The sequence below is a fragment of the Thunnus albacares genome, chromosome 10 (genome assembly GCF_914725855.1).
Source record: "Thunnus albacares chromosome 10, fThuAlb1.1, whole genome shotgun sequence".
In the NCBI taxonomy this organism is placed as follows: Eukaryota; Metazoa; Chordata; class Actinopteri; order Scombriformes; family Scombridae; genus Thunnus; species Thunnus albacares.
Window position 1 is genome coordinate 30,925,440 of NC_058115.1, and position 24,874 is coordinate 30,950,313.

The 24,874-nt window shown below is 40.2% G+C and overlaps 1 protein-coding gene across 4 annotated transcripts in view; it reads right to left on the reverse strand.

Moving 5' to 3' along the window:
• The window catches only part of slc36a1 (solute carrier family 36 member 1), a 48,135-nt gene that overhangs the window by 12,255 nt on the left and 11,006 nt on the right, over positions 1-24,874 (reverse strand). For all 4 annotated transcript variants that reach the window (XM_044363293.1, XM_044363297.1, XM_044363295.1 and 1 more), the window contains exons 8-11: positions 23,709-23,936; positions 21,453-21,551; positions 20,023-20,189; positions 18,191-18,360 (exon numbers count right to left, since the gene is read on the reverse strand). In XM_044363293.1, the coding sequence (XP_044219228.1) occupies positions 18,191-18,360; positions 20,023-20,189; positions 21,453-21,551; positions 23,709-23,936 (664 nt within the window). The remainder of the gene's footprint in view (positions 1-18,190; positions 18,361-20,022; positions 20,190-21,452; positions 21,552-23,708; positions 23,937-24,874) is intronic.

The following is a 24,874-nucleotide window of genomic DNA, read 5'->3' on the forward strand; positions in this document are numbered from 1 at the left end:
TAAGAGAGATTTAGCCTTCAACAGCCGCCTGGATTTTAATGCGTGAGCAGGGTAATAAGTGCCAACGGAGAGAGAGAGAGAGAGAGCGCAATGTGTGTGTTTGTGTGAACGTGTGTGTGTGTGTGTGTTTGTGAGGAAAAAGGACACAGCGTGGCCTTCAGGGGTGGATTTAAAAAAAAAAAAAAAAAAAAAAGCAGAAGACTGTTTACCTTATTTTTTGCAAAGATGACAATTGTGGAAAATGATTGCTCTAAATTGCATGGCTGTGAGGGAAAGTATGATAAAGTATGCTTGTTTAGAGGCTGGTTTCATGAATAAATCCATATCAAATCTCTTCTGAAACTCTGATTTTTGAAATAATTGACGTACATCTTGATCAAAATGGAAAGCAGGCCACGGAGCGAGCAATCATGTTTCCTAGATAAGATGGAAGAGTTTATATCTTATTGAGGACAAACCGGTCATGAGCCTTAGTGGTGACAGAAGCAGGGGAGTACGTGTATATTTTCAAAACCAGAAACAGAAAATCTAAGCAAAGATAGAAGGATGAGAACATTCTCCTGTCACTCAACGGCTCACTTTCAGGTGACCTTCGATGGAAATGTAAAGCAATGTGTTGTAACTCGGCGGAAATGGTGTTCAATCATCTCAAAATACAGGGAGACACATATGCCATCAGAAGAAGAATCAGGGTAGAAAGGACACAAACAAGTAAACAAACTAAACTATATGTTCTGGTACCTTTCTGTCTTTCTTTGTAGCATTTTCTACAACAACAATATATTGAAAGTTGGTCGTCCTGTTTGACATTCTGCTGACTGCTGTGTATAAAGCTGCACTGCAGTTTTTCAACAGTTGCTGCAGATGAGCAGACTCTCAAAAACTTCTAAACTCCTGTCATGTCACCGTATTATTAAAGCTACACAGAGCGTGCTCATATTACCCGACTCAGCCAGCGTGAGACGCTTTATACCGAAAGAGGATGGAGCGAGTCAAAGATCAAATGTTGGTGACTTAAGCTTCTCTCTCTGGAGGGAGAGGGAGAGAGAGAGAGAGAGAGAGAGAGAGAGAGAGAGAGAGCTTACTTTCTGATTGGAAGCTTGTTACGTTTCTTGTTCTTCGATCTCTTGACTCCTGTCTTCAGAGATTTGCCATCAGAGACCACAGAATGAAATTTGGTCGAATAAAAAGAAAATCTTGAGCTTCTAAATAAGAGCTTCTAGGAGACTTTTCCCTTTGTATCACTTTGTGATATAGGTCGATAAAGTGGCTGCTGAATTTTTGTCTTTTGGATCTTAGGTTATGTTTAAACTGATATTAGCACTGTGTGATAAATGCAGCCCCCACATTCATTTCAATAATTTCATGAGACCGCTGCGTTGGTGGTGGTCCATTAGCAGGAGTGACAACACAAAGTGCTACGGTGGGAAAAAAAACAACCCACACACACACACACACACACACACACACACACACACACACACACACACACACGATGTCGTCTGGCAGAAAGCTGAACCTTGCAGTGTTTTGGTCTCTGATAAGGCTTCAAACTCATGGATCTCTCAACTCAAACCTGCCTTCTGTATTTCATCCAAGGATGCTGACGCAACATCCGCAGTGCTGCGTTTCATGTGAAGGCCTGGTCAAGGTGTCAACTCTGGGCTTGTGGGAGGCTTAACAATGCATATGGCTCAATGAGGACAACAAAAGGAAAGCAGAAGGGTCAGAGCGATGGCCTACAAAAGAAGGAAAACAACCACGACTCCGCATAGGGTGGATTGAAACGCAGACTGGGTCATATGAGATTTCTAAGACTGATATAGCTCACTGATATTACATGTAGTTTAATAAAAAAATACATTTAATATGTTCAAAATACATAACTACTTTAATACGATGCATTTTGAGTTGGATAAGTTGTGGACAGGGACGCTTCGGAGCGGCTGCTGGCTGTGGGGGTCCTCCTCGAGAAAGAGGAGGACGACCCAGAGGAGTTCAAGACGGCTGTGACGACGGCGAGGAGGTGACGCTCCCCCGAGACTGACGCCAAGGAGAGCGACTCCTCCCGAGCGCCGATGGTGGGAGACTGAGAGGAAAGTTTGAGGGAAGATAAGCTAGAAGAGGACGTGAAAGAGAGGCGGAGAAAGCGAGTAGCTCTTGGTTGAGCTATAGCTAACGTGAGAGTAAATGTTTTGGATGAAACAAGAGGGAGTTATTAAAATGAGAAGTTTCAGAATAGGATTTGGTGGTAGTGAGTAAAAACAAGTAGACAGGAAACTAACACATTACATGAAGTTTAGGCCTAAATAAACGAGGAGGTGGTGCTTCACAAGGTCCAGAGAGGTTGAAACTGGACCGGGTGAAGCTCCATCCGTTTGGCTCTGCAGCGAGCACCACTTGGATTGTTTACCTTATGTTGCAAAAATGACAATTATGAAAAATGATTGCTGTAAATTGCATTGCTGCGAGGGAAAGTATGATAAATAAGGGATGTTTTCTGCTTGTTTAGAGCCCGGTTTCATGAATAAATCCATATCAATCTTTTTCTGAAACTGTGATTTTGAAGTAATTGACGTACATCTCGAGCAAAATGGAAAAGCAGGCCGCGGAGCGAGCAATCATGTTTCCTGGATAAAATGGAAAAGTTCATATCCGATAGAGGACAAACCGGTCATGAGCCTTAGTGGTGACAGAAGCAGGGGAGTGCATTTAAATTCCTGCTTGAAAACCAGCAAACAGAAAATCTAAGCAAAGGTAGAGGGATGAGAACATTCTCCTGTCACTCAACGGCTCACTTTCAGGTGACCCTCGATGGAAATGTAAAGCAATGTGTTGTAACTTGGCGGAAACAAACAGTATTCAATCATCTCAAAATACAGGGAGACAAAAAAATAAAACACATATGCCATCAGAAGTGTGTTGTGTGTCTGGAAAACATGATGAAACGGGGTAGAAAGGTCGCAAACAGTCAAATAAGTAAACAAACTAAAGTATATGTTCTGGTACCTTTCTGTCTTTTTTTGCAGCATTTTCTACAACAACAATATATTGAAAGTTGGACAGTCGTATGTGTTTGACATTCTGCTGACTCCTGTGTATAAAGCTGCACTGCAGTTTTTCAACACTTACCTCTTGCTGCAGATGAGCAGACTCTCAAAACTTCTAAACTCCTGTCATGTCACCGTATTATTAAAGCTACACAGAGCGTGCTCATATTACCCGACTCAGCCGGCGTGAGAGGCTTTATACCGAAGGAGACTTTTCCCTTTGTATCACTTTGTGATATAGGTCGATAAAGTGGCTGCTGAAATTTTGTCTTTTGGATCTTAGGTTATGTTTAAACTGATATTAGCACTGTGTGATAAATGCAGCCCCCACATTCATTTCAATAATTTCATGAGACCGCTGCGTTGGTGGTGGTCCATTAACAGAGGTGACAACACAAAGTGCTACGGTGGGAAAAAAAACAACCCACATACACACACACACGCACGATGTCGTCTGGCAGAAAGCTGAACCTTGCAGTGTTTTGGTCTCTGATAAGGCTTCAAACTCATGGATCTCTCAACTCAAACCTGCCTTCTGTATTTCATCCAAGGATGCTGAAGCAACATCCGCAGTACTGCGTTTCATGTGAAGGCCTGGTCAAGGTGTCTACTCTGGGCTTGTGGGAGGCTTAACAATGCATATGGCTCAGTGAGGACAACAAAAGGAAAGCAGAAGGGTCAGAGCGATGGCCTACAAAAGAAGGAAAACAACCACGACTCCACATGGGGTGGATAGAAACGCAGACTGGGTCACATGAGATTTCTAAGACTGATATAACTCACTGATATTACATTTAGCCAAAAATACACAATAATTGTAATACATTTCAATAGGCCAGAATATGTTGAGCAGCCCTGATCTAGACGCAAAGAGTGAGACAACAGAATGACAAGAACTCTGAGGGAGAAAGGCCGAGAAAAGAGAGAAGGCAGGAGGAGGAGGAGGAGTGGAAGTGAGGGAAGATGGAGTTGGAGGGCGAGGCTGACCTTCCCCATCCGGCAGGAGATCCATGCTAAAGACAGAAATCCTCAGGCTGACCTGTCTGCTCGCAGTCCAGCTACTCTGGCTGTGCTTCTTTTAGCTCAGCTGACACACTCAGTGGGCTGTGGTTTGGATGTTTGGGGACAGAGGTTGTCATTCAAAGATAAGGCTAGTTTAAAAAAACGTGACTTGCACTTTCGGACGCTGTGTTCAGACTCCCAGAAAAAAAACTGATTTATTTTTCTGATGTGACCTTTAGGACTGACTGTTCTTTCTGTCATTTGCAAGTGATCAGGTGAGACTTCAAGAATTGTTAGCATATCTGCAACGGGTGCTGTGATAATGACAAAGACATGCACGCATATGCCTGCTCATGGAAGGTTTTTCCAATTGTTTGGGACATCTTGATGTTACAGCATTCAGTTACATCTTAATGTGCTTTGCCACCTTTTTGGTAATCGTTTAGGGAAGGCCCTTACTTGTTTCGACGTGACAGTGTTCCTGTGTACAAAGCAAAGTTTAAAAAAGAAATGGTTTCCTCGGTTTGTTGTGGAAGTGCTTTACAAAAAACATTAAAAGCATCGAGACAAAAAGTGCAAAAGAAAATACGCCATAAAAGGACACCTGCAGTAAGAAATGAATAATTATTTGATTAATCAAAGGCGGTGGCAAACAGAGAAGTCTTCAGCTTTGATTTAAAAGAACTGAGAGTAACAGCAGACCTGCAGTTTTCTGGGAGTTTGTTCCAGATATGTGGAGCATAAAAACTGAAAGCTGCTTGTTTAGTTTTGACTCTGGGGACAGAAAGCAGACCTGTCCCAGACCACCTGAGAGGTCTGGATGGTTCAGCCAAGCCTTACCACCAAACATCAGTACTGGATCTCAGTAATACTCTTGTGGCTGAATGGGAGGAAACATCTGCAGTCAGTTGAAAACCTTCCCAGAAGAGTGTAGGCTGTTATAGCAGCAGATTAATGTTCATGGTTTGTTTATTATCTATTTATTAGTTATATTAACTTCATGAAAATAACCAGATTCTTCTTCTTATCACAAATGTTATAACAAAACAATCCATAGATCTCAGAAATAATGTTTCAAACTATTTCATTTTAAGATCATTTTGTGGTCAGACAAAGTGGGCAAATACTAATGGAGAAATATTTTTATGATGCTATATCAATAAGGACAAATAGATGTTTCCTACAGTAAGTTCATGCCATCAGCCCACATCTGATCTTTGAATCACTGCCTCTCACGGACACAAGGGAATTCAGAAGAGCTGAAACAGGCGCAGAAAGCAAAGGCCAAACAACAAGAGGTGAATCAGCTCCACAAGACGTAAAGGTGAATGTGTGCACACATCATGTTTCTGAAAGGGTAAAAATATGACAGCACTACAGTCCAACAACATGCAGCATGCATTCCCAGTGGCATGCCACCTTTGTGCCACAGTGCTCCAGGATGAAGTACAAAAAAACCAAAGAGAAGAAGAGGAGGCTCACGCGACATCCTCATGTCCTTTCTTGTTCCCATCAACAGCTTAACAACACACGCTAGCTGCTCAGCTCAAGCCTGTGGCAAAGTGACTCAGACAAAGGAAGCAATTTCAAAGCAAAAATGAAATGACCATTGCAGCCAATATAGCTCCTGTAAAAGCAGGAAACAAAACACTGAATTTCTTTCATGGCTTCTTTCTCAGTGATGTATGGGTGAATATGACTTGATTATTTAAAGCTCTTTTAAAGAGGGGGTATTATAGAAGGCAAGAACTGTCTAGACTTAGGGTTAGATTTCCCTATAGAGGTGTTATTAAAGCCGCTATGTGGAGAATTTCTGTGTGATTCAAGTATCTTTCAAATGATCCTGATGGTAGTAGTTTTTGTTTGTAGAAAAATTACATAAAGGCAGTGAAAATTGGTGCAATCTATGTGTTTCTTTCAACCTATTCATCTGCGTCCTCAGCTAGGATCAGCAGGACAAAGGGGCAGGGTGGGACGTTTATTGGAGGGAATTGCTGTCAGCTACAGTGTCTTTTTGATACTACCACTGGGAGTTCAAATCCAGAAGCTTTCAAACGGTACGCATAGGTACTATAACACTGAATGAAATGACTCTGTAATGTCAAAGTGTTGCTAGAACCACTAATCCAACTGAGAATCAACACTTCAGATACTGTTTTGGTTGGCCGGTTCATAAGTTCGATGAGAAAACGAGAAGAAGATCATATTTCTAGCAAGCTACAGAGATTTAAAATAAGTTAACATTGGGGAGTTTACCTTGAACTGCATTGAACAATATCTTTATATGAACAATGGGTCAAATGACTATGTGCGGTCTGACGGGGCTGTTCTCTGGACGAGCCCCCAGAAATTTATCACCCACCTCTGCTGTTCCCCTCAAGCTCTACAGAGCTTTTTTAGCGTCTTTCACCTGCTTGTTTTGGTTTTCTGTCCTGCATGCTATTCAACTTGATAGGTTGATATTGTTGGGCAGCTGTGGCTCAGGAGATAGAGTGGGTCGTCCACTAATCGGAAGATCGGTGGTTCGATTCCCAGCTCCTCCAGTCCTCATGTTGATGTGTCTTTGGGCAAGATTCCCCGAATTGCTCCTGATGGCTGTACCATCAGTGTATGAATGGTTAGTTTCCTCTGATGGGCAGGTTGGGACCTTGCATGGCAGCCCCTGTACCCGTTTAGTGTATGAATGTGTGTGAATGGGTGAATGTGATTCATAGTGTAAAAAGCGCTTTGAGCGGTCGGAAGACTAGAAAGGCGCTATACAAGTACAGTCCATTTACCATTTATATAAAGACATGCTCTTATGAGGTTGTTTTAGAAATCTACGTTCTGCCACTAGTGGTCGAAATCACCCGATGCAGCTTTACTAAAAGGTTCAGCGTTGAGAATTTCTTCAAAATTTTCTCCAAACTTCACTATTTCAAATTTCTCAACTGGTTAAATGGCAATAAAACGACCGGGGCTTTGCGCAATCTTTGTCAAACCCAATAACACAACAGTATCATGTCACGTACAACTTCAAGAAACAAGTCAAAGCCACGTAGCATTCCTACAGCTGCCACTCAGGAGGCTCTCGATCCAAAACAACAATAGTATGCATCGACAGTACGCTCCTCCAACCCTTCTGCCTATCTCTAGTAAATTAGAAGAGCGCTCACTTCAAAAGAAATCTCCCAGCATTGAAAAGAACTGACCTTTCGAGTGGGAGCACAAGTCACAGCACAGCTCAGCAGAGAGAGGGAGTGTTTGCTCAGGGCCATCCTCTCATTTGACTTTTATCTGAGTGTTTAAACTCAAACTGAAACAAATGACGGGGAAAGATATGAATTTGTTGTTGCAGCGGTTGGAAACACAGAGAAACATCAAGGTTCCTTTTACAGTTCTGTCAGTTAAAAGCCCTCCTCAGTAAAATCCTGGCAGCTCTCAGCAAACAGAATACATTTGGGACATCAGTCAATACTGCACTTCCAGTGACATTTTCCACCATCAATTGAAAGCTATTTTGACGTCGCAGATTGCCACCAAGATGATCTGTCGGCTGAACGATTTCACATTAAGCCAAGACATTTGAAAATGTTAAACAACAAACACCAAGTAAACAAATATGTTCAAAGCATTCAGAGTTAACAAGACAAATGGCATTCTTCCTCCTCACACAGAACCTTACTTCCTTTACTTCTAACCTATTATTCTCTGAAATGTTTCTTCTCTATTGGATAGGTAACAAGTTTTAAGATAAAACATCCTTCAGCAATGCTGGGGCTCAGAAGTCTCTCTGGATATTGCTGTGTCTGTGCTGCTGTTCATAATTTTAATCTTAATTTTCTTAATATGTAGCTTTTGTTTCTGCAGAATGCAGAATATTAAAAACTATCTGAGCAGCTGCACCTGCTCTGTGCAGGGGTTTATTTCTTGTATGCTGTCTCTTTCGCTGCACACTGAGATAAACTTGCAGCACAGCGCAGGAGAAGCAAACCCACATTGCTAAAATATAGCAGCAGCAGCAGCAGCAGCAGCAGCGTAACAAAGACAAAAGCTTCTCCCTTCGGACAGCTGACAACTGACATCTGTTCTCGATTCAAAGACTGAGACTCTCAGAGGTGTCCTCTTAAAGATTTACTCTACATATACACAGATGACGATGTACTGCTTCGATCTAATCTTGTATTCTGATTCAAAACCAAAAGCAATCTCCTACTTGCAGATATGCATGTAGGAGCGACATGATTCCTCCAGTCCTGTCTCCTGTCCCTCGCCTCCTTCATTCAAGCATGCATCAGTGGGATCCCACTGGAAGCAAGTCTTTTCATGCTGCTGCACCATCTCCACATTCAACACGCACTCTGCTTAGTGCCAATGAAACCACAGGCTGCCTTGCAAATGACCTGCAGACATGAAGTGGCACATGTATGCATTTATTCCCTTTTATTAGCTTATCAACATGCAAGTGCAGAAACCTGTACAGCGTGGCAAATATCATCTGCATAATTCTCTATAGGCTCCAATCACAGCTAATAAAGGAAATGAAGACCCTGGGGCTAACAAACGCTGTGGTTCTGTAACTCAATAACTCTGCCGTGACTCGAGTTTTCACACCATGTGATACACAGTGAGGAGGGAATGGCAATGAACTGAGGATGGACTTTCCTTGGTCGGAATATGCCTTTCATATTTCCATCATCAATCTATCAAAGGGTGTAGTGGATAATACCAACTGTACGTTCACAAACCCAGCGATGAATAGCATCAGTGACATCAATGTATATCAGTTATATTTATCTCTATACTCTACATATTATTCTCTGCTCTGTTTCCCTCATGTACTGCATCATGTACTGCATCATGTACAGCATCTCCCCTGTCCCCTATATACACTGATGTCTAATAAAGCACACATACTATTAAGAACTTAAGCACTCCTTACAGCTGAGAAACACTGTCTGTATCAAACTCAACTTGAGATCCCCACATTCATCTGCTATATTATGAACACTTCACATCTCCCTCAAGGCTGACGGGCAAAGAATTGTGGTCTCAACATCCATCATTTAATGGAGGCTTTCATACAAAGCACTTAACATCACTGAGTGCGTAGGATACACAACACCTACCCCGCGAATGAAACCTATCGTACATCACCGGCTGTACAGATTACATATTGTACCATACCCAAGAGGCTACGCAACACCCCTACACAACTTATTGAGTGTGAAAGCAGACTTCATTAAAGTTGGAATAAAAATAAAAACTACAGAACTATAATTGCTTCTGAAGCAGCCAAACAGGGTTTAAGTTTGTGATGATGTTTTCTTTTTAAAGGACTGACTTTAGAGATGACATTGGAGGGCAGATGAATTATGAAATATACTTGAACCCCTCTGTCACAGGTATATGTTACGGCAAACAGCAAAGGTTATGTTTATAGTTGTGCATTTTTGAACAGTGTTTTATAAACCATCAATGCAGATGAACGGATACAGGTGTTATAAGAACAGGTCTATTTTATTCCAAATCCCCACTGACATCAATATTTCATATATATAAAACCAACCAATACATTTTGATGGGCCATTTATCAAAACAAAAGAAGAAATACAGGTTTATTTTAACAGCATTTTGGAGAAAAAGGATCAAAGGATCAGTATGCTACTGAAAACATACCACTATACAACTATTTTGATTCCCAAGGCTACACGAATGTTCTTTGTGAACACAATCAAATTTGGACGAGAGCTTCTATTCACCTCATTACTTGTAGATTGGTCATCGATTTCAGTGTGCCTGCTGCAAACTCAATTACTTCTTCAGCTCCTTGTTTTTGACAAAGAAAGCTGTTTTGAAGGCCTCATTTAGCATGCCTTTAAACCACAGAAAGAACAACAATAAACCTTTGCTCATTTTAGAATGAGGCACTGCTTAGTATCATGTCAATTTGACATTCACAATCCATCCATCCAGAATTTAAATACTCTTTTATATTATGTTACAGAATGTAATCAAAGTGATATTCAGGCTCAGTGGAAGTATAAAAGGAGCTTGAATTGGTTTTAAAAACACATTGATTGTGTTGACTGGATTTAACCATTTAACGGCTGCTTTTATTAGAACTACTTTTTAATACCATCTATCCATCAATTCATTCATTTTATGCCACTTTTCCACGACTGGTTTTTGGTGGCATGAGGTAAAGCAAGTACCCCAAATGTCTTTCTCCTCAGCCATGTCCTCCAGCTCTACCTCGGGGGAGCCTGAGGTGATCATAGTCAAGGTGGGATGCATAATCCCTCCGGTATATTCTGGGTCCACTCCAGGATTATCTCCCAGTTGGACAAATCCTCCAGAGGGAGGTTTTCGGAGTCAACTAAACTGTCTCCTTTCAATTCAAAGGAGCAGTAGTTTGAGCTCCTTTCAGATGTTTGAACTCCTCAATCCATCGGCCATTTGTATCCATCTGAATGTAGATCAACTGGAGTTGTGAGAGCTTCACCTTTAAGCCCAACTCCTTCTTCATCATATCAGAATGTAGTCAAGACCCAAGTGAAAATGAGAGGCAGAACAGTGAAGAAACCTCTCAGGAGATTTATTTACTTGGCAAAACAAATAAAACACTACAGCCAACAAGGCTATCTAACTAAGTACTGGCGACCATCAAACTATGGCACAGAAAATAACAAACAGAAGTAAGATAGGCTAACTCTTCTGTGACAGGCAGTTACTCACACATGAAAACAGATTTCAAGATTCAGCAACCAGAACACGCTAACAGAGGGTGTATATATACTCTAGGAAACAGGTGAAACAATGATTTGACTAAAGAAGGTTTTGTCTGGATGTTCCTGCTGGTGGGAGTCTTCCACTACTATGGTTTGAGGCGAAGGAAAGAACTCTGGATAGCTCCTAGGTGCTCTCAGCAGCAGGATCAGCACCTTGGAGAGCGCCACGGTGCACAGTCTTGACACATCATGGCCGCCTACAATAGTGCCTGTAATACTGTAGATACCAGATCAATCTTGCTGTCAATGTATCACCACACTACACCTGAACAAGACCACAAGACAATATAGCTAACTTCATTCCTAAACTGAAGGGGGCATCGTCCTGAGACTTGCAAGTTCTCAAAAGACCCTCATTCCCAGCAGTTTCATAACCAGACTGCAAACTGTGTGATGAAGGTCACTTGTATATTGAAGCAAACAGAACTACATCATTGGCAGAAATCAGAGATGTGATCCTCAGCTCACCAAACTGAAAGCACTCCACTTCTGAGCTGCGTCAAGAGATTGTGTCAAAAAAAAAAAAAAAAAAAAAAAAATCACAAAAAGGTTTGGTCACAATGAACAAACTTGGTGGAGTGGAACATCCACCAAGGATATGCTTGACCAATTGTCAAGAACATGGGACACATTTCTCATTGCAGTGCTGCAAAGAGTGGAGACCCAGCACTCTGTATTCCAGTAGCTCCATCTACAAGATATAAATATGAGCCTTCTCATGAGTCCACATAGACCATATAGACTGGATGGACACAGTCCCATGACCCATCCAATATTCTTACTTAAGAGTAAACAGCTGGTGCCCTGTTTCACAACCAGGATAAAATCTTCATTACTCCTCTTAAATCTGAGATTTAATAATATTCTGAGCCTCCTTTCCAGCACCCAGATTAGACTTTCTCATGGTAGCTGCAACTGATCTCACAAACGACATGGATTTTAGATTTCTTGTGCATCATTTTTACATTTTCCTGTAGTTCAGTAAGACAAATTTGGTGCATTTAGAAACTTTAGGATCTCCAACTGAGGTTAAAATAAAGTTTGTACAGTGGTTGTTTATACCGACTGGTGTGTGTTTCAGTGTTTAAGACATTAAAGGAGAAATACACCCATAACACTTTGTCTTAACTGAAAAAAACAGATGTTTCCTGATGATTAATGATTAGCACACAGTACAAAAAGTGTGTTTCTGTTGCCTTACACAATGTAATCAGTTATGTAGCAGATAAAACCTTGCAACTATGTGAAATAAATTGCCAATGTGCAAAATCCAGCCTCATTTAAATGTTACTCACGGTCATCTACTCACTGAGTTACAAGAAGACCGTGGCAACCATGGCAACTATGTGTAGGACACATTGGGGCCTTGTCTTTAATTTAATGGGATAAACAACCTTTCTATAATTTCAAATTGAGAAGGTGAGTGAATTCTATAGAGACATGGCTTAGTGCCTCACTCCTGGACTCTTTGCCAAGTGAGAGTCTGACAACATGATACTGACAAAAGTTAAACACTGTGACAAAATGGAGACTGAACAGACCTCCTGAGAGGCCATTTCTGACCAATAACTAAACTATGGCCTCAACTGAAAGTTTCTATGACCTTTGGGTTCATTTGAATCATGAGAAAGGACCGATAATTCAACACACATGGACAGAAAACCCCTTTTCTTCTTCCCAGACAAAGGTCATAACACTCTCACATTCCTAAAGGACATTCATGAGTTCATTCAGAGTCTCTCTGCAAATCTGAGCCACATCTGAATTTCATGTGAATTAAATGTCTAGTTAATATGTAAAACATGTAGTTGTATTGAATGAATGAGGTTTGCTGAAGTAATAGGAATGTAAAATACAATGTGTGAAGAATTTCAGGTTGAATGTTTTCTTTTACTAGGATATAATAGTCATATTGAATGTTTTTATCTTATGAAGTAAGAGTTATGTTGAATTTATATTTGAAATTGTGTTTCTGAAAGAGACATAATTGTTGTTTTAACTTTATTTCTTCCAATACAGTACTAAACTTTTATTTCATCTAGATGGTTTGACAAGGTTGAATCAATGAAGGCTAAAGGTCTAAACATCATGAGAAGTGTTAATATGAATGTTAATATTTGGTATGTTGGTAGGAAGGATTGAATTATTATGAAATGAATGTATAATATTGAACCGTTTTTTTCTGAATGGTTTTACAATATATAGTTTACAGTGTGACATGAAGTATCCAAACACAGTGACTCTAAAGTGTGAATCTGGTTTAAATCTCAAAACTTAATTAAAACAGTTTTGGCGCGAAAACATTTAAAATACACCCAAAACTTTGCCCATCTTATCTAAACTTATAAAACAACCTCAAAGGGGTTTCTCTTTGAGTTGGCCTCCAGAAACTCATAAGCCAAGACACAATTCTTCTATTAAGATGTCTCTTGTCTTTGTTTTTCAACCAATTATGCACATTTTTTGGTCTTTTATTGAAACAAGTTCAGTTTGTTTTTGTTTTATTTGTAACATTAAGTCTCCATGTAAAGTATTTCAATTTTGACATTTACACCACTACTGAATAAAGACTTGAGTGTTGTCAGGGAAGTTTATTCGGCACTGAACTAAGATTACAAGAAGCCAGCCAAAGCCTGAATCCTCAACTCAAACTGAAATGTTGCTTTGAGGAAGATAGCGACGATTAAACTGGATCTGGGTCTGCTTGCTGACCGCAGCGAGACAGAGACTCTTTCACGGCAGCCTGAAACGAGGTTTAACCACTCCTTACTAGTGGTTCAACATCGCTGCCTCCGCAAAGACCGGCTCACAACTCACGGCTCGATCTGGGCCGTGCAACCACCAAACATGGCTGGTGACTCTACACCCTACGCTAACTACTGCTCAACCCAACCAATGCAATGAGACGACATCAACTACAACAAATCTTCGTCAATCATAAGGCATAACATGGCTTTGTGATCAATGGTTGATGTTGTATAATGTTAAGATAAGTTGAGTTAGTTTTCCATTAGCATTCCCTGTTGTAATTCGTTTCTTTGAACACAGCAAAACAGAGGTTACTGCCTTGAAAAGAGCTTACGGTTAGCAGACTGATTAATTGATCAAACTGAGAATTGAATTCAGGGTTTAATGTTTCCTCCGGACAGTCCAGATTTCCCTTAAGGATGTGGTGCCTAGACGAGGTTATATTTTAATTAAAAGTAGTAATATTCCTACATATGTGAAAAAAAAAAAGCCAACGCACAAAATCCAGCCTCATTAAATGCTACTCACAGTCATCTACTCACAGAGTTACAAGGAGACTGGAGATCTCAAACCCTGGCAGCTTCAATGTGAACATAATTATCTTTAAATGGGTAGAAGTCTGCCACCTATTGACCACATTGTGTCTTAGAGCCTCCACAACAATCTTGACAGGGGCAGTACAGGACAACAACAGAGTTAAAGGATCAGCAGTCCTAGGTGAATGGGAATCAATAGCAAATGGAGGACTACTGCTGCTATAAATAGCAGGAGCAGAGCTATTACAGGGAACTGTTTGCTGCTGCCTGAAACTGGGGGAGGACGGAGAACAGATGGGGGATGTGTGTGTGTGTGTGTGTGTGTGTGTTTGAGAACAAGACACGTGGCTGTTAAGTTTCTGGGTTTCATTTCGATTCACGTGAGAGACCCACTCCATCACAAGGAGGCCAGTAGTGTTGTGCAGTAGTGAACAACATGTAATTAAACTAGTGGTTTAACTACATTTTACAGTAGCTTGCTGGTAGTTCAACTACATTCATATTTGCATAGTGATTAAAGCAGTTAAATTATTTTTTTTGCCATTTTTGTGTAGTTAATTACTGAAACTTGGGGCCATAAAACTAAATCTACTGTAATTGAACCCCCTTTGAACAGCTTCACCCTCTTCTTCTTTCCTCCTGACCGCTGTGAAGACATGTTCAGGCAATGCATTCGTCAGGCAGCCGCCACCGCACACTTGACCTTTGTGTAGCTCAGTGCTCATACAGCGAATAATCCTGCGTGGTGCAGTAGTGGACCACCTGGACTCATTCCCGTGAATAGTGGGCTGTTTTATTTCTTTGGTTTATGTATTGCTTTTGCAATAAACTCAACTGAGTGGCATTTTTTCCTGGCATTTGACTTTTTGTATTATATTTTGTTATACTTTTGTATCACATTGTCAATTTGATCTTTTTTTTCACAAAGTAGACTAAATTACTTTTTCTAAGTAGCTTTATTTAACCAGACTAGATTTCTCCCTGGGCTAGCTTTGCTGTAGATCAACGTCTTCCAGTATGAAGTGATTGGTAGCTTGCTAATAGCTTCCCAAACACTGGAGGCCAAGGAGCAAGTGTCACACACACACGGCTCGATGGACACGCATGCAACTGTAGATGTACACAAACACTTTCAGAAGTACACACACTCACACACACCCCTTGAGATACACAGGCAATCGAGTGTTAATCCACAGAAACACGTACCTGCAGAAGTGTTGCATCCTCACAGCCATGTACAGTACACACAAACACACACAAACACACACACCCCTTGAGATATACAGGCAATCAAGTGTTAATCCACAGAAACACATGACCGCAGAAGTGTTGCATCCTCACAGCCATGTATAGTACACACACACACACACATGCTGATATACACACATGCAAACACACACAATTGCAGATACACAAAAACACATACAGATGTATCTTAACACAGGAACTCAGGAATCTTACATGCAGACTCACACACTTCACGTGATCGCTGGCTGAATGTCACAGGATGAGGTTAGAAATATAATTTTAAAGAGCAGCATTTCCTCTCATCCAATTACGGTTTCCGTGAGTCCAATCTACCGGTCTCTCACCATCTAATCTCACACTGGCCTGTTTATATATATATATATATAAATTATATATATATAAATATAATGTACAGAGACAGTTAGACTCTTACAGAAAGAAACCTTCAGCTGCAGCTACATTTAACCGCTAATACGGTAACTAAACGTGGGTTGGGGTCACATTCGTTCTAAATGAATCCTGGAGTAAAAATGTCACTCATCAATAATGGATCTATCAGAGTCAACCAGCCCTAAAGACACAGAGGTGGTTGAGATTTAGAGCAATTAAAAAAAAGAGAGATCCTGAGAGACACACACACACAACAGACCTGGACTCATTTATCTTAGAAAGTGGACTAGAAAAGGGCAACAGATTAGATACACCGATCCCATTATAAAAAGTCTGATACTAAATTATATCAAGAGCTGATTTGATACCAGTGCTCTCTGTTTCCCACATTTAAGATATCTATACCACACTGTAAAGTAACTGGACTCCTTTTTATGCAAGTTAACTTGAGGCCAAGCACTATAACAGTGAGTTGGCAGTCCAACGTGACTGATCATCCTATCAGGAACCATTTCCGGATCTCAGGAACCTTACCTGCCTTTCGGAGGGATCAGGGACTAAATTTAGTTCCTCTATAATAGCTCCTGGTGCTCTAGAGGTAGGACTTACTGGTGTTCCAGGAAGTATTGGGGTGGATTTTGCAGTACTAAACAAAACATGTGGCTGCTACAACTTCATTCACACAGTAAACAAGCCATTTGCACCTCTAGTATCAATATTAAGACACAGGTTTGACATTTCTTAATGTTTACTGACGTTAATAACAAAAGAAAAACCTATAAAAACACACAGCGGATCATTGCTACTATGGATAGAGGTGTGCTTGGGGGGTTTTAAGTCTACTTTTCCACCTCCACATTTCTCAGTTTTATTAATTCTCAAACGCTGCTGTCATTTAATCCCTTATCGGACTCATTTGCCTAATCCTCACGGGTTTGTAATGGAAACAAAGGCAGGAGGGGCAAGGCATGAGGGGATATTTTGAACCGTAGTGAACTAATTGGTCAAAAAGGGCTAGTTCTTGTAGCTGGATAGTTCTCAGGGAACTGTTTACCAAATCCCCAAGTTAGTCGATTCCATTTTTAGCTCCCTGTGAATTTCTTTTTTGGACATATTGCGGAAGTAGAGACGCAGGTCTGAGCTGCTTGTCATTTTTGTGACTCATTTGTTGGCTGAGATTCCTTTAAAGTGCCAGCTGGCAGGCTGATTGTCACGGCTCCGTTTTTTTTTATATAAATGAACTTAATCAAAAAATACAATGAAAGAAACCGGGCGCACCATAGAAGTAAGTTTGAAAGCTTTAGAAAGGAAGCACAAACCAGCAATATCTTATTCCTGCTCAGGAGCAAAAAAAGATAACTGTACGGGACGGCATCAGAATATACAATGAATGGAGGAGGACAGACAGTGAACTGATTTGACGCCGGAGACGATGAAAGCTGCCAACCGAAGCAAGACTGATCACAGTCTGAGCTGCATTTGAAAAGCTGAATTGGAGCAGATCTTTGCTCCCTCTGTTGTTAGTTTTTTTTTTTTGTATGTTATTAAGTGTGTGTTCTCTGAGCCCTTCCTGACACACAGGTCATTTGAGAGCTTGTAGTCATCTCTATAAACCAGATGAATGTCACACTAGCGCCCTTAGTCGCAAGCAAGTAGCGTACCAGAATGAGAAACAATCCTGGCTCAGTTGGTTTAGTTGATGATGGCAGAACACTACTAAGTGGTTCTGAACTTTTATATCAAATAACTGATGACAAAAATACCAAATAGGATGTAATTTACTACAGACACATGATTCAAATTATAATGAGGGGAATAACCTTCATAATTAAGCTTTTACTGGTTCTGTCATGGTTTGATTTGGTCTGACACATAAGTCTGGCGATCCATCATCACAGGTTGTAACTGTCAACACATTGTGACCAGTTCAACCAGCATTGTTTTACTCAATTTTCTAAGACCTAGAGATATAAGCAGACAGTAATTCACAAGAAGATATTGCAATGATTCAAGTGTGTATTTTGTGTCGCAGAAAGTTTGAGGTGTGTATTTTCTACTGTCTCGATCTTGTTAATCATCTGATGACCCCTCAGTTTTATCTTTAGACCAGTTGAAGAGCAGAACCACTGGTCTAGCTATTGAAACTAGCTATTGAATCCCTGTAATTCATTTCATTACAGATAACAAGATTAAACTCCATGACTTTCCCAAAACTTTTGCTGATTTAATGAATTTCATGACTTTTCCAGGCCTGGGAAATGAGAATTTAAAATTCCATGTCTTTTCCAGGTTTTACATGACCGTGGGAAACCCTGTGTTAAACACAAATTCAACTTCATCATCACTATGTAGCTTTAAACTGGGCAAAAGAAGAGCCTCTCCACAATACGGCGAATTCACCGGCATGACGGATTCACACAATAGCTCCTCGGCGCTCTATACTTACATGTGAATATGACCAAAACGGTGCGCAGCAGCAGGTCGACGGCCGTCTCCCACCTCTCCGACACGCGAGCCACAACCGGCGGTATGAGGATCTCCGCTGGAACGTAGAACTGCAGGGCGAAAGTGATGAAAATACCAAAGCAGTACAACAGCTTCACAGCCTGGTACGTCCTGGAAACAGTGAAAGAGAGAGGGAGGAAAGGAAAAGGAGGGAAAGTGAAGAAGAAAAGAAGAAATAGAAGGAAAGAAAGACAAAAGAAAAACAGACTTGGTGAGCAGCCTTGAAGAAACATAAAAATCCTGTGTTGCATAGCAAAGTTACAGCCCATTGATTATATATAAACTTGTTTAGTGCACTGAAATGCATCTAATCAAAAACCTTTCATAAAATATAAAACAAGCACGAGCAAAAGGCCTCGGTTTTTATGTTCAAGATCCATCAAAAAACATATTGCGAGATGAAGAGGAATCTATTTGTAGTCCTTGTAAATATTGACTGTCTTCTGCTTCACTTTTTTTTTTCCTCTAACAGATGCTGGTAATTATAGCGTTTGAATTTTCAACCTCATTAACAGCCAATCTATTCCACTAATTAGTGGCATCAGTCCAGTCGAGACACGTCTGTCTCCTGCAGCCGTGACGATAGTAACAAGTAATGAGCAAACACATCCAGTCTGAGTATCGTGTAGTTTTACTAACTTTATAACCCCTGAAAAAGAAAACAGTCAGCAGAAGGAATAAAATGAGTACACATCAAGCCAAAGACAAACTGCATTAATTAAAAGACTAGATGACACACACATTTCCAAACCTGCTTGTAAATTTAAAGGCGACTGCATGTTGAAGTATTTCAGATTCTTGGATGGACATGAAATTTTAATTATTAGTACAAAAAAATTGGAAAAATGTGTCTGTTTGATTGATAAAAGTCCCAAAAGTATAAAACAGCTGCAAGTCTGAAGGAGCGTTTTGGCAAGAAGCTACCCATAATAACGCTTAAAATTCTGTCGACAACATCGATAACAGCAGCTTGGAGTAATAAACTGAGTTTTGTAGAGCTTATTAAATACATTAAGCAGGTTAAATATATTTACTTTTAGATTTTTGGATCAATTTTGGACATTGTGGATGTGAGACCGCTTTTCTCAACTACTGTTTCCAAGGTCAAGGATGAACTTTGGATCTTAACAACTAACGTTAGCTTTTTAGCGACTCGGTGCGTTGCAGTCCAGCTGACTTGTACAGAGGTAGATGCAGTTTCCATGAAACTTTAATCATTAGTACAAAAAATTGGAAAAATGTGTTTAAAATTTGTGTTCATTGATAAAAGTCCCAAAAGCATAAAACAGCTGCAAGTCTGAAGGAGCGTTTTGGCAAGAAGCTACCCATAATGACGCTTAAAATTCTGTCGACAACATCGATAACGGCAGCTTGAAGTAAGAAACTGAGTTTTGTAGAGCTTATTAAATACATCGAGCAGGTTAAATATATTTACTTTTAGATTTTTGGATCAAGTTTTCTCAACTACTGTTTCCAAGGTCAAGGATGAACTTTGAATCTAAACGACTAACGTTAGCTTTTTAGCGAGTCGGTGCATTGCAGTCCAGCTGACTTCTACAGAGGTAGATGCAGTTTCTCTTGAAACCACTAGATGGCATCATAGGATCTATCTCTGCCACCACCACCAAGGTTCACCTATAGTTCTGGGGCAGATACTGAAGGTCTTGTTGAGCCGCATTCAGTCTGACATTAGCACTCAAACATTGTGATCAGGTGAATGTCCTATATGACCGACATCAGTTAGTACTCCAGGGAATGATGATGTTAACTTACCAGCAGTTGGGCAGGTTGAGTGTGATGCTACCACCTATGTGCTCACCGAAGCACATATATCCAATAGTACCAAGGCTGATGTAGAGGAAGGTGACGATGCTCATTCCCAAATACAGAACCAAGGTGAAACTCTGAGGCCTCTGCATCTTGTTCTCCAGAGGAAGAACCTGCCGACCCACAGAGACAAAAACACAACCAGACCGTTAACAAGACAAAAAAAAAATCATTCCATGATTTGTGAGCGACACTTACGAGTCCAACGGTCCAAAGACACAAGAAAGAAAATGTCTTAATGATGTTCGTGCAAGTTTTTTTTCCTTTTTCAAATGTCACTTCCTCTCCGGCTGTGATGTCTTTATTTTGGCTTATGGACATTATAATGAAGGCTAAATCTGTGTTGACATTTCAGTAAAAGACCGAAGCTCTCTTGCACGGCACTCGCCATATTGAAAAGTGTGATGTTCTTTCCGGTGCGCTGAGTGCTGTTAATTAAATACCAATGAGGAATTCACTCCTATCTTAAGCTTCTGCAGAGTTCTGTTAAAGCAGTACGTGACTGAAAAACAAAAGCAACAGATGACATGTAAAAATATACTTTGGTGTTATTGGACATAAAAGCTCAGCAAGATTTTTCCTGAATTTCCAAACTCATGTCCAGACCACATAAGACAACACAAAACATAAGAAATAGAAGCTTTAATCTATGTGAAGCCTGAATACAGTCAACTTTGGACTGTTTGTGAGTATGAAAAAGCACATTTATTTGTCTCAATCAAGCAATAACGCAATAATGTGTGAAGACAGCTTGATAAAGCCTGAAGAATATGGCAAATAAATTGAACTAAATGTTGTAAACCACCGTTTAATAGGTAAAGTTTACTCACTTAATGATCTAATTTCCTACTACCTCACTGACATAAGTGATAAACACATGTGGTCTAGAAGCAAAAAATAACATAAATTACATAATAAAAACAATATAAATTCATGCTTTTATTTTAGATGACCTTTCACTGACTTCCCATATGGGAACTGTGTGTCTATGAAGCCATTTACACCTGGTATAACATGTGATTTGTATCTCATCTGGAAAAGGAAAAACACATCAATGCAGGTGTAAATGTATGTGGAACATCTTGGAAACAAAATCCTACAGAGGTTTGGCTCACATTGTGATCCGATTCAAGTGTATTGACCAAGTTATTGACGCTACCTTCATAATTTTGCACATTGAGATTCAATCACAAAGCAGACAAACTCCCAGCAACAAGAACGCTTATTAACACCAGCTGTAAACGCAAAGACCTGTGATCAGTTGTCAGATTATGTTTCAAGATACAGATTGCATGATAAAATCAGGTGTAAATGACGTCTGATATGTTAATGTGTGTCTAAGCTTCATCCAGTTATCATTACTCTGTCACACGTACCACTCCGATCCCTTCAAAGGCAAAGATGGCCGTCCCGAAGAAGAGAGGGTAGTCTTTGGCTCTGCCTACACTCGGTAGGTTGATGGGGTATGTGATGTTCTGAGGAGAAAATGGAGAAAAAAAAACATAAGCAATAACAAAACCTTGTGCCAAGAACTCTCCGTGGTCCTGCTGGACTCATTCGTTGTCCTTGCATATAATTAAGGCCTTTGGTAAGAAGTAGGATAATAGAAAAGGGGAACTGCCATAATTTCATATCAATAAAACTTATAAGATAATGTGAGTTGGTGAATGTGATCCTTTTACATCACATGAAGACATGCCTCAGTTTCCTGCTATTAAATAATGACTGATTTATATCTAACAACTGGGGAAGCATTAAAAGAGTCAACTGGATTTACAACCATCAGCTATGTCTTGACTTTTAAAGGGGAAATGACCATATGACATTTTATATGAACACATTTCATCTGACTCTAGAAGTGAATGTCACCAGAGAGAGCCAAAAAGTCAATGTGGTGCTTGAATGCTGAGTTTAATAGTTCCACTTCATGGTTTTTATATAATTATACATTCTTGGGGTTAAATGCAGAGCTAAAATATAAAAAAAACAGCACCAGCGAGCAACAAAAGAAAGTGATTCAAGAGTGTTTTTATAATGTAAGTAGCCTCTATGCTCTAGTTTCCCACAAATTCCTTGCTCGGGTGATTCATCAGCCACAAAAACACCTTGCAGGGGCCGCATGTATCGCTTAGTGCTGAATCTTTGTAAGGTTTCTGATGCAAGAAATTGCTTTCTTCAAGGCAAGGCCGTTTCTCAGGGAACACGTCGGCTATACATCCGTAAAAGGGCAGAAGCCGCGTGATGAAATACTCCACAGCCGGAAAACAGGTAATCTGGAGACTCTGTCACTACCAATTGTCCTGTTATCCATAACAACCCCGGGACCCAATCAGCAGGGTAGAACAGAGAGACGGATTGTAACACATACACACACGCAGAAGAAAAGTGAGAGTTTAATGTGGTTGGCTGTAAACTTTAATGGAGAAAAGATTAGATTAGATCACATTAGATTACTGCAGATAAATAACAGATTATAATCTTGCACAGAACGAAGTTTCTACCTCACAGAGGATACTTTATTGCAATGTATGTAGTTTTTTTTTTTTTTACTTAGATTCCACAACTGAGTGCTTACGTTTTTAATCTTTCCTCCTTTTTAAAGACAGATCACATGTGAAATTGTACGAGTCACACGGTTGACATGCAGTTAAGTTAATCTGTTTTACATGTAAGCCAGTATGAACTAACAATCACTGATCTGTGAGGTGATGCGTCAAAAAACAGTAAATCTGAGTCTGTTTGATTTAAACTGACTGGCTGATCAGGTGGTAAAGTCTCTGTAACACTAAATTAAGTTTTATCATTAGGCACATTTTATTATTTTAACATTACTGTCCATTATTTCATATTTTAATAAATAATCATGTGTTCTTTTTTTGATTAGGAAATAGAATCCTTGAAAACCTTTATTTATTGTGTAGCGAAACCAAGAACCTTTTAGAACCAGATGGACAGAAAAGTCTTTGAAGATTCTGAAAAACCTTCATATTAAACAACTTAGTGGGTTTTTGAAACAGCATTAAGGATTTATCTTTAAACCTGCATTCATTGTTTGTTTTTTTTTGGCCACTTGGGGGCAGCAGAGACAAGTTGTGAGCACCTTTTAAGCTGTTATGTTACAAACAGCTGCTTATTTCCACATCCAGCCAGTACGGAGCAACATTATCATTCATTTAGAGTCGTGTTTCTGTCCACCTGGTGAATATAAGTCCAATATTCACTCTCTTTTAGCTCTTGTTTTTGTTCTCTACCAACTCCTGAGGGAAATATCTGGCTCTTTAGCTGCTAAATGCTCCACTATGTTCACCAGCTAGTCTACAGCTAACTGTCTGTTTGATGTTTGGTGCTGAGCAGGTAGTGCACAGTGGCTTTTTAGAGCTTTTTCTCTGAAAACAGCTGCCTGCTACGACCCAAAATGACGCTATGAGAGCACTGAGAGAGAACCAAAACAGTGAAGTCGCAGCCTGACAGCGAAACAATGAGCCGAAACTCACTATAAAGCTCCATAAAGCCGAGGGGGGCTGCGGTCCCCTAACTGGTTTCTTGTGTGCATGTCAAGAGAGTCATGGAATAAAAGGTGCAGTAGGTAACAGCAGCGCAGATCAGACGCTGGCGATAAATCCGGTGTTTACCGTGAGTGAGTAGAAGTAGATGAGGACCAAGCTGGCGGTCATGACCAGGTTCGCGACCAGAGAGAGGGGAGCCAGGTACTTCAGGTTGGGGGTGAAAACCAGCAGGATGAAGGCTGGGAGGAAGAAGAGCATGTAGAGACGGGAGTCGAAGCTCGGCACCAACACCTGGGTCTGGTTGGTGTAGTTTATCTGGCAGCTGAAGGTGGTGGCGTTGGCTGCTTCCACCACCTAGTAAAGGAACAGGAGGAGGGGATAAGTCAGTTTACATTTGAGCGCAGGAGGGGAAACCGCTTCAGCTTAAGAGTTTTGTAATGCAGATATTTTTCTGACGTTTCGCTTTGATGTTAAGGAGAAGAAAGGTGGGTGAGAGCAGCTGTGTAAGTGGGATTCTTAAGTATTCTCCAGCGAGGACAGTTTGTTGTGAGTCAGAGCGGTGACATCTCAAGGAGGATCTACAGGAAGGACTTATGTCCACTGCTGATTTTAACTACTTGGAACAGCTGCTGCTTTTCATCAGCAAGCAATTGAAGTTGTTGTCACAGTTGAGTATATCTGTATCTAATCAACAAAACTTCTAAAACAGATTTCTATCACAAGTTAACTGTGTTTTTTCTGACCAAGAGTCAAACAACCCAAAGCATTAACTGTGATTTACGAAAATATAAAACAGAGAAAAGTAGACAAGCTATACATAAATGTTTGGTATGTTAACTGGAGGAATAAATTACAAGATAAACTGATAATCAAAATCAAAATTTACGTCATTGTATGTTTCTGTAGAATTACTTTCACTGTAGATCATTCAACTCATCATTTTAGGAGGTCGTTAGTTCATTACAATGCAAACTGGTTTGGAAAAATAAGAAGAAAGTGATGATTTACCATCACCACAAACTCCCCAAAAAAAGTTTATTTCCATGAAATGTATTCATTATTGACAGAGGAGAGGTAACCATCACAGCAGACAGACACCGCCATCTAGTGGTGAGAAACTGTACTGTAAAGAATTCAAACTGGATTTATAGATCCAACAGTGGTTCAAAATGCAAGTACGCAGGTCTTAAATCACAGGTCATAGGTTTAAAAAGATCTCCAACCATAACAAAGGAGGCAAAAGGTGGTAAAGTGGTCACCGGTCAAAGGTCACACGCAGCGAGATAAAACTA